This window comes from Lepisma saccharinum, chromosome 6 (assembly GCF_977018435.1).
Source record: "Lepisma saccharinum chromosome 6, izLepSacc3.1, whole genome shotgun sequence".
Classification (NCBI taxonomy): Eukaryota; Metazoa; Arthropoda; class Insecta; order Zygentoma; family Lepismatidae; genus Lepisma; species Lepisma saccharinum.
In genome coordinates, this window is record NC_139234.1 from 10,824,717 (window position 1) to 10,838,461 (window position 13,745).

General features: G+C 36.5%; 1 protein-coding gene across 3 annotated transcripts in view; it reads left to right on the forward strand.

Annotated features, from left to right (window-relative positions):
* The window catches only part of LOC145989233 (syntaxin-1A-like), a 48,798-nt gene that overhangs the window by 12,427 nt on the left and 22,626 nt on the right, over positions 1–13,745 (forward strand). For all 3 annotated transcript variants that reach the window (XM_083124542.1, XM_083124543.1, XM_083124544.1), the window contains exons 6-7: positions 3,500–3,573; positions 5,736–5,873. In XM_083124542.1, the coding sequence (XP_082980668.1) occupies positions 3,500–3,573; positions 5,736–5,873 (212 nt within the window). The remainder of the gene's footprint in view (positions 1–3,499; positions 3,574–5,735; positions 5,874–13,745) is intronic.

Here is a 13,745-nt window from a genome sequence, read left to right on the forward strand (position 1 = left end):
AATCACCTGTTTGTTCTTTCAGCTTCTTTATATTTTGATTGGCCTTGGCTTGTGTCCAGAACATTCAGCACTCAAAATCATGGGTCAAGTACTTGATGTATTTGGCTGCCAGGGTGATCCTTTTAACAATATCCATTTATCAGGACAGCTGAGCATTATGTAACAGCAACACAGTGCAGACCTTTTTCCATATTATGCTATTACATTTAACAACATGGAAATTAATTTTGCTCACTTAAATTAAGCAAGTAGATGAAATTGTTAAAATGATGCTGTACTTATTACACCAATCATACTACCTCGTCACCTGGAATGTTTCAATACCTGAGCATCATCCACATATTTACCTGGAATGTTTCAACAACATCTGACAGTGTCCTCTTCATCAGGAACATTTTTACACAATCCACAAGTGTCCTCTTCATCAGGAACATTTTTACACAATCCACAAGTGTCTTCTTCACCTGGAACCTTTTTACACAATTCACAAGTGTCTTCTTCACCTGGAACATTTTCACACAATCCACAAGTGTCGTCTTCACCAGGAACATTTTTACACAATCCACAAGTGCTCTCTTCACCTGTAGAATGCTCTCTTGAGCCACACTGAAACTATAAGTCTTAACTCCCCTTAACGTTTCACTTTCCAAAGTTACTGTTTCTTTAGAATGAATAAGGAATGTAACACAATGTCATAAGTTTCCTCTTACTTAAAATAACAATTCCATTGCAGTTAACATCTATTAATATGTTATACCGATGTCCAAAGTAATTGTAGAAGTTGATTATGTACAAATGCGTGCATGTTCAAGGTTTTTTTGCCATGTTTTCAATGTGGTTTCATAAAAATTAAACCTGAGCCGATGACATTTTGAACCAGCACTGATAGCGGTGCTGATTCTCAATGATACTGATGGTTGAAAGTTATACAGGGTGGTGCACAATATGATCCCCCATTTTGTTCTTGGATAAAAACTATATTATGAAGAAGCTTTCAATGAAACATATATCACACAAAAGGTTACACTTTGGAAAAATGTACTACTGCAATACATGCTCAATATGACCACCCTACGGAACATGAGTTCCATAATTTCACTGCAACATTTTCATGAAGCACTTGTGGCTTCTCATTTGCCCAAAAGCACGCATTTTGTTTGTTAACCACACCATCCAAATGAAAGTCTGCCTCATCAGGAAACCAAACATTCCATATTGCCCCAGCCCAATGAACAAAGGCCATTCTCTGCTGTTTATGTTCATTTGTGAGTTTTTGCACCATGGTAATCTTGTACAGATACATATGGAGATCATTTTTAAGAATCTGTTGAACAGAGCATCTTGATATCTCTACTTGTATTGCTGCTTTTGTAGCCGATTTGCGACTCTTCTGCATAGCGACTAGAACAGCTTCAATATTCTCAGGCGAACAGTGGCAGATTACTAACTAGGTCCACTAGGCACGTGCCTAGGGGCGGCAAATTTTTGTTCCAGAATATCAAGAATAATAAAAGGTGTCTTACGTACACAGTGACAATATAGACCTATGAAACCAATGTTTCAAATCAACGGTTTGCAACACTTTCGCTTCATACAAAAGAAACCTTGATGTATCGGATTTATGTGTTATCAAGAAATGTTTCGTTGCTCTACCTCCTTCAGCCGCCAATCAATTTGTTTTTAACCCGTGCTGTGGCTTTTATCGCTTACAATGACAATGCAAGCCGCCCAGCCTTTGTTGATTTGTTTTTGTAAATACATACCACTCGATCTTCCACTAAGCTTTTGTTAATGGCCAGGCAGGAAAGAAGACTGATTGTTTGAAACTTGCATCTGTAACAATGCCAGTCTTAAAAAAAAAAATAAACACATAAACACTGCTAATAAGTGAGTGAGTGAGTGCAGCTTTCGCGTGGACCGCAACTAGTTTTTGTCTTACTGGATTCTCTGGCTGGTGCGTTCAGTTTGTCACTAGTGCGTTTGCGATTTGGTGTTTTTTTTGTTTTTTTATGCAGCAGGTAGCATGAAGCGAACAAAGTTAAGTGGGGTGGCTTATCGTAAACTTGCAAACGAAAAGCGTGAAAGAGAAGCAACCTTACAGAAAAAGCTTGGTATAGTGGACACGTTTTTTAGGCGAAAGGAACAAGTGATTTCCGAAAGCAGTCCAAAAATTGAAGTGGAAGCGGCTACATCAAGTGAACTCTGTGAAACGCAAAATGTCGAAAATATTATGGGTTTAGTGGAGGAAGGAAGTGCACCTGAGGTAGTGTCCCCTCAGTTCGTTCCTGATTGTGACAGTGAGAGTGCAAATTTCGTTAGTGACGATCCTGCCGAGTGGTGTCTGAATGAGTCTACAATTGCCATTCTTCTAAGACGTGGAATTAATCAGAATGCTGAAAACGATTTTTCTAAATCCCAAAGACTCATAGCAGGTAAGACAAGATTTTTAAATAATAGTGTTTTTTCGTAAACTTGTAAATGGAGAATTAATTTTGCGGAATTATTTGGTATATTCGTGCAGCACTGGTGCCGTTTATTGTGCATCATGCAGGTTGTTCAAGGGCAAGACAAACATCGCAACTCACGGCATTTCAGACTGGAAAAACATTTCAAATATTCTATTTTTTTATAGCATCACACGAAAATTCTGAAGAACACAAAAACTGTGAGTTGGCTCTCTAACCAAGGCAGAAATCTGTTGGGACCTTGGGGAACCATTTTCAATCACATATTCAGACGGAACTTACGTACTGGGTCAGTGCAAATAAGTTACTACTTTTCTTTTGAGAAGGGCGCACATTAAGTTTGTGCCTAGGGGCGGCGAGGAAGCTTAATCCGCCACTGCAGGCGAATGCACAGGTTTGGGACGATCATGCTTTGATTCCAATACTATTCCTTCCATTCGAAACTTTTCATGCAATTTGTGGATCGTTTTTCTAGAGGGGGTACCACTGAAGGTGGAAATGTGCAGGAAATGTTCGCCATGTTGTCTTCTCTAGTCCCCTAGCGGCAGCATCATGAATTATGCTTCACATTTCATCAAGGAACTTTTTGAATGAATACTGCAACTGCTGTTGACAAACATGACGTGATTTCTCATCTCAGATTGGGAAAAAACAAAAAAACAAATGGGGATCATTTCGTGCACCACCCTGTACATTATAACATTTTAATATATTGATAAATATTAATACATGATTATTCTACTGCAATAACATACTTAAATTTGCCAGACTTTTGCTTTAAAATGTAAAAAAAAAAAAATTACATTGAAATATAAAGTAACTGTCACTTAATCACAAAATCAATTTCTTTTCACAAAATTCTAGTTGAGTAAATAAAAAACTGCCACAGACTGAATGTAATTTTATATTTATTGCACCATTCATCAGATGATTACTGTAGTAAAACCAACAATTGAAAATAATTTTGATTTAAGTTTCATAATGAAAACCATGTTAATTTATTGAAGTTACTGACACATGCATTATTTTTACAGCTGGAAAAACAACAACAAGTGAAGAGTTAGAAGAAATGTTAGAACAGGATAACCCTTCGGTCTTTACACAAGGGGTGAGTATGTTTATAATGATGAAGTAGTTAGATTTTTCTTAGTGATAACCAGTGGCGTACCATGGACATTTCGGGTGGAACGCCAAGTCCGAAGGAAGGGTCGCCCCTTTCTTGCTTAATAATTTACTTATGATATTAGTCGCCACAGGTATTGTTTATTTGCCTGAAGTCAGCTGGGTTTTCAATAAAACATCATCCATGCATGTTTTAGCAAGAAAATTAGATGCCTCACTATGCCACAAATGTTTTAAACTCTGGTGTTTTATACCTTTTTATATATCTTTCTGCATGACGCAAGTCATTAAAAACCTACCTGAATCACAAGCGCCTCTGCACAACAGCAGACGTCATTGTTGTGGATGATCCAACTGATTGATTTGGTTTATTTTACTTCGCTTTTCTACCACTTTTGGTTAATTGCGAATATAAATATGAGTGATGATATTGATGAAGGGACACTGACAAAGAACACCCGTGCTCACGCCGGGATTCGAACCAGGGACCTCTGTCGTCTTGGCTCAGTGTGCAAAGAACTCTGACAATGAGGTGGGTGGATGATCCAAATATCGTACACTCTACTGACGTAACAGTGCCGATTAGTAATTCAGACCACTGTTTATTACATCTTGAGAATGCTGATAAACATTTTAAAATAATTTTGTCCAGAGACAATTAAGAGTTTTCAAATGAATGCTAAACATTTCCATTGACACAATATTAAGCAGTTAGATAATAACGAAAAAATAATAACAATAAAAAAAAATAATACCTAGTTTTGCGGGTTAAGTGGTAGAGCAGCTACAGGCTGAATTTCTACCACGAGGACTTCACCAACTTATTTGACAAAAACTGTGTTGATCTTTTAGTTTCTAATGCATATCGCTGTTCGTGCGATAAATTATACAATGCAGTGGCCATTAAGAAGCGGTATATTTGAGATTGGTAAAGTTACGTCAGTCAATATTGCGTATTGTAGCATCACATAACACGAGTTGCATGAGCACGAAGAACCAGGTGGAATTCTACCGCTGTCGTCTGCTTCAGAAGGCAGGAAGGGTCACATGAACCAATCACGGTAGACCTCTGTTGCTCCGTACGCCGGCGTATGAGAGAGTATTTACGCGTGTGCTGTACCCTCGAAGCTTTCCCTCCAGAAAGGCAGCAAGGAATATAGTCTTTTACGCCGAACCTGCTCGGCATCCGGCCAGGAAAGGCATTGAAAAAAGATGCTAGAACGAGTGTTGAGAGTGGAACGTTGCAAGCGGATTGCGAAAAATAGCTATTATAATGCCATGAAGGTCAAACATATATGAAATTAGCCAAGTTTTACTTTATATTCACAGCATTTACGCATTTTTGAAATTTTAAATCTGGGAACGCCGGGCATACGGGCATACTATAACGCTACGCCACTGGTGATAACATTACCGCAATGCCATTTCGGAGGCACAACAACAACTTATTTATTTTATTCATCATATACACCAGGCTTCCTTGATAATAGTTTTTAAACTACAACAGCACAACACAACTTTGAACTTCAACAAACGTGTTGTACCTGCTACGCATACATACATACATACACATAAAAGCAAAGTAGTATAAAATTTTCCAAGAATTTTACGTTCACCATTACAGGTTCTGTAGTCACACTCCTCTTAAAAAAACCTAACCTAGGCTATACTGTACCTGGTCAGAGTTTAGGAATCTAATTGTTTTCTTATGGAAAGTTTTAAGTATTGATAAAGCTATGCACTCCACAGAATACTAATAATTTTATTTATATGCATAAAAATACCCTTACACAAAGTTTAACATTTCTATTAGGGCTCAGCTGATCCAACTTTGAACCAGTACTAATATGCCACTGATAGCAATGCCAATATTTGAAAATTGTAACAATTCAAAGTTGTTCAGAATATTTATAAATTTTAATGTTTTCTATTTGTACTGTACCATAGCAAGAAAGAAAGTTTTTTTTTTTAATATTGGTAATTTCACAGTAGGCAATAATTTGATCACAAAATCAATTTCTACCTTCAGTATTGTTGCAAAAATAAAGAAAAGTGTTTATATATATCAGTGTTGACACAGCTCTATATTTTATTCTTATTTGTACATATGTAATCAGTTGTGTAATTAATGAGTTTTGTTTTTCCCAGATTGAAATGAACACCCAAGAAGCCAGGAAGACATTAGAAGAAATAGAAGCAAGACATGCAGATATAATTAAACTAGAGACCTCAATTAGGGAGCTCCACGATATGTTCTTGGACATGGCTATGTTAGTAGAAGGCCAGGTAAGAATCTCTTTGAGTCGTGGTGTGATAATTTTTAAGGTGCATGCATTTGTTTTGTTCTACTGTGGAAACTACTTCTAAAATGCAGAGATGGCAGCTCTTGGTTCAAATGAAATGTTAGCTAGAATTCGTCCTTTTTCTTTATTTGTTCATGATTTAATTAAACTTGGAAATATGAGCCGAAGCAAGAAATATACGAGGGGCATTAGGAAGTAAGTTCTAGTAGGTTCAAAAATTACACCCATTCAGGGTGACGCATATCAATGTCAGTTAGTAACCCTGTCTCAATGTAGGCACGCATGTGCAGGAATCTCTCCCATGCTTAGACAGCTCAAAGCTTGTGAACAGTCTGCCATGGAACGTTACCTGATTCACACACAAATCGTGGCAGTACAGGATTTCAATCTGGTAGCTTCCATTCAGAAGATGCAATGCACCCTGCACCAAGGAGCATCAGGATGCCTGAGAATACGCTTCCACCAACTTGGAGACTTATTGTGTGCACTGCCATTGGTTCTCTATAGTCTGACCCACCTCATTATAATTCTCGGTATGTTAGTGACTGTTTCTTTATTAGCATGCAATAATACCATCCTGCTGGCAGAGATCCAATGTATACATCATACATGACAGACCTGTGATTTTGCTACAGATCTTGTGCTCTAACCAGCTGGCACTCACTCACACATCTTGATGGACACATACAATCTGGGTAAACTAAAACATCATACGTGGTGCTGATTTTGTGAAATGAATATTCACTGTAGTGTGATAAAGAATTCTGTCCCTAAATCATTCAGAAAATTCCCGACAATTTAAGACATACAGGAGCACTCAGGAATTTTTGGATTTTCTTGGAAGTCTAAAGACAATTTGAACAATTTTGAAGAGTTGCACTAGGATTGGGACTGATCGATCAGTACTATATCAGACTTAGCCAATATTGGCATGTCGATGTATCAGTAAAATTCCCAATAATTTGATCGATCTGATATAGCGAAAAATTCTGTAGTTTTGTTATAGTTATGACAATAAAATTAATGTATTGTCATATTAAGATTTGAAATGGTTAGGCTAAGTTCAGAGTTCCACATTTTTGCAATAGTTATAATAATTTTGGTCATATGATTGCTCAAAATTTATTCATATAATGCAATTAAGTGTCTGAAATTACTATTTAAACTATTTTTTTTAAATATGATGTTTAAAAAGGCCAATTTGTATATCATGACAAAATTATCAAATTGTGCAATATTTTGGATTCATATTCATAACAGTTATTTTTGACTGACAATATGAAAAACAAATATCTTCAATCATATGTGTTCTTTCAGACAAGCAAGATGAGATACATTCAAATTTATAATTAATTTTATTAAAATTGTGTACATTTGCATAGACATCAAGGTTTATATACATAGGTCAACTCTTTAAAATTGTTCAATGTATAATATAGGGATGGGACCGATTAATCGGTACTCTATCGGTATCGGCCGATATAGACATATCGGTGTATCGGTTTATCGGTAAAATTACCGATTATTTTACCGATCCGATATATCGATAAATATCTGATAATTTAGTGCAAAATTCTGCCAGTTTGTTGTATTTTTTATGGATATTCTCCATGCCCTACTTTCAAAGAAGTAAATGTCTAAATATGTAACTTCTTTTGCACTGCAGTCACCTGGAAACACGTTTATTAAGGAGATCAATGAACATTTCAGGTTCCTCAAGGACCATTTCTAATTTTATATTGGATCGGTAGAATATCGGTTATCGGTATCGGTAAATTTTATATCGGTATCGGTCAAAATTTCATATCGACCCATCCCTAGTATAATATGATGTCATTCTTGGTATTTTGTATCAACATTCAAAAAATGGTAATGGACATTTCCACTTTGACATGAAAAACGTTTTAAATCCATTAATTTTACAGATAATGACACAAACATTTGATGTGCAAAATATCTCGGCGATATTTGTTTCGGTTCTCGAGAAACACGCCTTCAAACACCGCTGAAATTCACCTACTACGTCACGGATTTGAAAATGTCCTCTCCACAGACAGGAGGTCCTCTGTCGTCATCACTTATAGTGGAACCACGAGCAAAACAATCTGCGCAGACCCACAGCTCCTGTGCACCGTAACCCCGCGAGTAGGGGAGGGGGAGAGTTGACCATACTTCCTTATGGCCCGAGGTGGAGGGAAGAAGGGAAACCTGCACGGGGACTTTTAGTCCCAAGGTTTTTTTCCTTGTGGTCGATCTATAGAAATGCGTGCAGGCGGGGCTTCTGCTCGTCCCGACAACTTAGCATAAGCCGCGGAAGCGACAGAAAATTCACTTGCTACTGTGTAAAACAAGTATCTTACAACTTCCAGTGCAAAAATCTGTGCTCCATTTCTTGGAGATGAATTATGCCCTAGCAGTATAGCAGTATTTACTATAATTCAGCCACTCGGTAGAGGGTTTTCCCATTAGGATGACAAAGCAAACCTTGTAACAGTCAATGGCTGAACACGTGAACAGCTTTGCTCATTGCGAATACATAGGTTAGTTCTGACTGGCAAGAACTTAATATTATAGGAATACCTTTTCTGGAATTACAGTTATTTTCGTCATAATATTTTCTTCACAAATTTTAAGATAATACTTTTAGAACACACTGGTTTACCCGCCAATTTCTGCAATATAAGAGGTGATACAGTATAAAAAGGTACGGTGAGTTTTTCAATTTCCTGCAGTAAATGACAGTTTTCTTCAGTTAATATATATATTGCAAATTTTTGTATTTAGCCTACTTTTACGTCGCTTTTCTGTTCACTTTGTTTAACCGCATCACTCACGACCCCACACCCCCTATACGCCTTCATGGCGTGGTGCTATGCACAGGGGAGCACTTTACCTTTACCTTTTTTTTTTGTTTAACCGCAACGATGAGAACGCATTGTTAATTTATTATAATTTATTTATTAATTATCATCTCTAACATAACATTTCTTCCCACTTTTGGGTAATCGCTACAATGAAGATGAATAACTACAAGCTGTATTCGAAGTCGGGGTGCAGGAGTACATCCACCCCCACCCACACACACACTACTACCAACTGCACAATCTAAGTATCACCCAACCTGCCATGATAAGAGACGAACTTTTTCTTCTGTCCCATCTCATTTCGAAAACATTCACTTGTCCCATCTCCTTTTATGAGACGAGACGGAACATGCCTCGTCTCGTGAGCAACACTAACATTAACAATAGAAGCCTCCCCCTAGCTGTCCCCAAAGTCTCGAGCAAACATCCTCCCATGTAACAATTTCCAGTTCAATGAAATGTCACTCACAAGGAAACAGTCATGCCCAGGTCGAGAGTCAAACCTGGAACATGCGACTTCCTGAGATAAATCATGAATTTTGTGTATAATAATTACAACGCCAGTTCATTCCTGGTAATTCTGAATCAGCAGTTTGGTTTGCATATATAAGCAGGATAATATTTAGTTTTCGAGGGCTGTACCGTCGAAACAAGGAGTAAAAAAAAAAAAAAAATAATAATAATAATAAAAAAATATTAAGGAAGGGTTTTTAGTATTTATAATGATAAGCCTCTGCATACGTTGTTAATTCTATATTTTTCTAGACTTGAGACGAGAACGAGAATTGCCCTCCCAAACCGAGACGAATGTTTATAAATTGAGACGAGACTGTCAATGAGACATTTACAAATAAAAACGAGACAGACATTTACAACTCCCAACAAGAACGAGACCAAGGCTGCCATGTCTCGTCTCGATAGGATCCTTAATGGTGAAGTTGTGAACCAACCAATTAATGCGTTCGGGGTAACGAGATGAGGTGGCTTTTTTTTGCAGTACAAAATTCAAAATAATTATATCGTACCATTTCAGTATGGGATATTGTTATACACATGGGCGTATATATAGTTCACGGTGGGGAGGGATGGATCAACTTTTGTTATGATTAGGGTTGCTTTCTTTCGTAAGTGAAAATCCAGGACACTGCTGGCCGGAAGCTTGTTGGGGAGCATGGGGGGAGGGGATGTTGGATCCGACAAAGTTGTGTGTTTGTAGTCACGAAGTATTGATCCTTTTCTGTTCATCTTGTGTCACTACGTTTTTAAGAACCAAATTTCTTTAATATGATTCGAGGGGGAAAAAAATAACTGATTTGACAGTCTCAATGCAGTTTCTTATCGCAGAAATTCCTAAACTATCAGGAAATTGCAGATATTGGTCTGCAGTCCCATCTGGTGTGTGGAATTACGAAATTTCCTTCCCATCCGTATCCCGTCCTATACGTCTCTAATTTAAGAGAATGAAATAAGTCCGAAGGAATTTTTTATGAACAAGCGGATAGAACAAGGAAACTGGTAATTTTAGTGAACCAAAAAAGAGAGGGGTTGGACTCGTTGGATCCCCCTTAAATACGCTCATGGTTATACACATTATTTCCTTGTAATAATTATACATAAACTAACTACAGATATGTACTGTGCAACTAATGTAATCTTCTCAGTGTGTTTTCTCTTATCTGCACAAAAATGTTTGATTATAATTTGCGCAACAGAAATGGAACACAAACTGAAATTGCTTTATGGAAAAGAAAGTTAAATAGGCTTTACAAATAAAGTTAAGAATGTGAAAATTTCTATTTTGCACTACATAGGTTATGGTAAATATCGATAAATATAAGTTTAAAAAATATTTTTGAGTGTCGTGTCAGCAACCAATTTTAAAAGCAATATTTTTCGCATTGCCTGAGAACACACACGCAGCTGAACCCTTTCATTAATCTTCCACGTGAGCAGCACGGATATTTCATAGAAGAATGATCATTACAAAGCATAGCTTTCCTTTCTCCTATCGCTCCTTCTTCCATTATTTAAAGCGGTACAGATTTGTAAAACTGCTGCACGTGTTCGCTCACCGTGGGTTACCCATCCGGAACTGGACGCTCGAAGCAGACGACAAACGAGCTCTCCCTAAGGAGTGACGTAGTAACATGGCGGCGGCGTGTTTTCAGCGCAACGCTAGCCTCCCAACTTTGGAAGTCTCGTTTCTGCCTTAAACTGGACGCAGAGAAACGCGAGAACTTGCAGGGGTCATTTTTCCAGGGTGTAGTTTTTAAAATTGTTGTAAAAAAAATTGAGTGGAAATGTCCATTGCAATCACTAGATACGTAGATTGTGATATACATTGCAAAATTGGTCTAACAGAGCAAATGTGTACATTTACTTTACAAACATACAGGCTGTTAAGCACTTATTGACAAAAGTGTAAAAAAAGAATTGAAGATAACACATGCTAAAAATCTTTCTTGAACTAGTTTCTCTGATACTAGTTGTCTGTGACTTTAGAGGAATCGGATGATGGAAGGAAGATAAGAAAAATGTAGCTATTGGTGAAGGATTGGTATTTGTATAAATCTTGATATTTTGAAAACATTATACTTTGCAAGTTAATCGTTAATAATTTGTTTAAACCATATAGAGACATATCTGATCATAACAGAATCTTGAAAATGCTTTAATAATGGCATAATCTTTAAAAAAGATTTGGAACTTGTGAAAAGTGCCAAGTTTAAATTTGAAGCGGGAAATTATTATCTGCTTGCATCTGCATTATCAAATGAGTAGATGAATAATGCATTACCTCAAATGGATGTTTTGAGGAATAATACTTCAAGGGAGAGAAATATCTTCTGCATTTTGGATGTGAATTAACTAAATGTGGAGTTTTGAAAATGGAAGCCATCTTGTAAATCTGGTTGAAGAAATTGACATATTGAGTATACTCACATGTAGAACTGATGCATGCTAAAATATAAGAAAAAGACTTACTCTACCTCAAAAGGAGATAATAAAGAAATTTTCTTCATATAAATAACATTTACATGTTATAAATGTTCTTGTTAACAAATGCATAATTTGATGCTGTTGTAACTTTTGTTGTTTTTTATCAATACAATTTGCATAAAAATGCTTATAATTGTTTGAACGGAAATGCTATTCCTCTGCATATGTAAGCTGGTATTCCTTTTCAACATATATCCGTAGCTTCCTACTGTGCTATAACATTAATTTCAATTCTGACAGGTATATACAGTATGTAACATTCTTATTCGTATACACAGATTTTCAAAGAAAATACTTTAATATCTGAAAGGAAATACACTATTTTGAAATTGTTTCTTTACAATTCAATAACTAATATCATTAGGAACATAAAATCTTACCCAAATTCTGTATAACCAATGACAATAATAGATTAAATGAAACTGAAAGAGAAACATGCCATTTTTTGCGTATCCTTTGGCTTTAATTTCTGCTTGACACCTGTTCTTCATAGAATTAACCAGTTTCTGACATGTTTCAGAGCTTATTTTATTCCACTCGACTTGCACAACAGTTTTCAACTCTTGTTTGGACTTGACGCCTGCTTTATAGACTCGCCTCTTCAAATTTGCCCATAAATGATCAATGGGATTTAAGTCTGAATTCATGTTAACTCGCGCCTTATGCTTCCTGTCATTGTCTTGTTGGAATCTGTAGATAGGCAGTATGTCCATTTTTTGGACACTCTGCTTTACATTGTTCTTCAATATGTCCAAATAGACATATGCATCCATGATACCATCAATAAACTGGATGGTACCAACACATTTGGATGACATACAGCCCCAAAGCATTAATGACCCACCACCACGTTTAACTGTTGGAACTGTGTTAATGTGATCATTGTCTTTATTTGATTTTCTCCAGACACTATTTATCCCATCTGACCCGTATATATTAATCTTGGACTCGTCTGACCATATGACACTATCCCAAAATCACTTAGTCTGTTTTTTTTTTTGGAACTTTTTATAATAAAGCATTCACCACGTTTATTCATTTGGTTTTCTTGGCACATTCTGTGTTGAACCTTCCTCTCTAAATTTGTTTACTATGTATTGAACTGTGGAGTGTGATTTATTGACTGTTTGTCCAATTTTTCTTAACGAATAACCTCTAAGGGCCACATTTATAATAACATCCTTCAGATCGGAACTAAGTTCCTTCACCTTGCCCATTTCGAACACGCTGATAGATAGACGACAAGCCTACAACAATACCTACGCCAGCATTCCGCTTGACGGGGAGCACGCCTGCATGTTTAAACTTGTTATGAAGTTGCAAACTGCACGAAATTGCCTGAATAGTGGTGGCGCTGTATGCGAGGAAGATTGAAACTCTTGCCTATATGAATAACAATGTTGAATGAAACAATGTTTTTATCTTTTCACACAAATTATATTCTCTGTTTATACACTTTGAACATACATTTTTATTGACATTTGTTGGTGAAACCTTAATTAACATTAATTTCCAGGTACATATGAAAATGATTATATTTTAGGGATGGGACCGATTAATCGGTACTCTATCGGTATCGGCCGATATAGACATATCGGTGTATCGGTTTATCGGTAAAATTACCGATTATTTTACCAATCCGATATATCGACAAATATCTGATAATTTAGTGCAAAATTCTGCCAGTTTGTTGTATTTTTTATGGATATTCTCCATGCCCTACTTTCAAAGAAGTAAATGTCTAAATATGTAACTTCTTTTGCACTGCAGTCACCTGGAAACACGTTTATTAAGGAGATCAATGAACATTTCAGGTTCCTCAAGGACCATTTCTAATTTTATATTGGATTGGTAGAATATCGGTTATCGGTATCGGTAAATTTTATGTCGGTACTTTATCGGTATCGGTCAAAATTTCATATCGACCCATCCCTATTATATTTACTAGTAGAAAAAACATTTTTTTCTTGGAGATTCTATGTGTACGAATA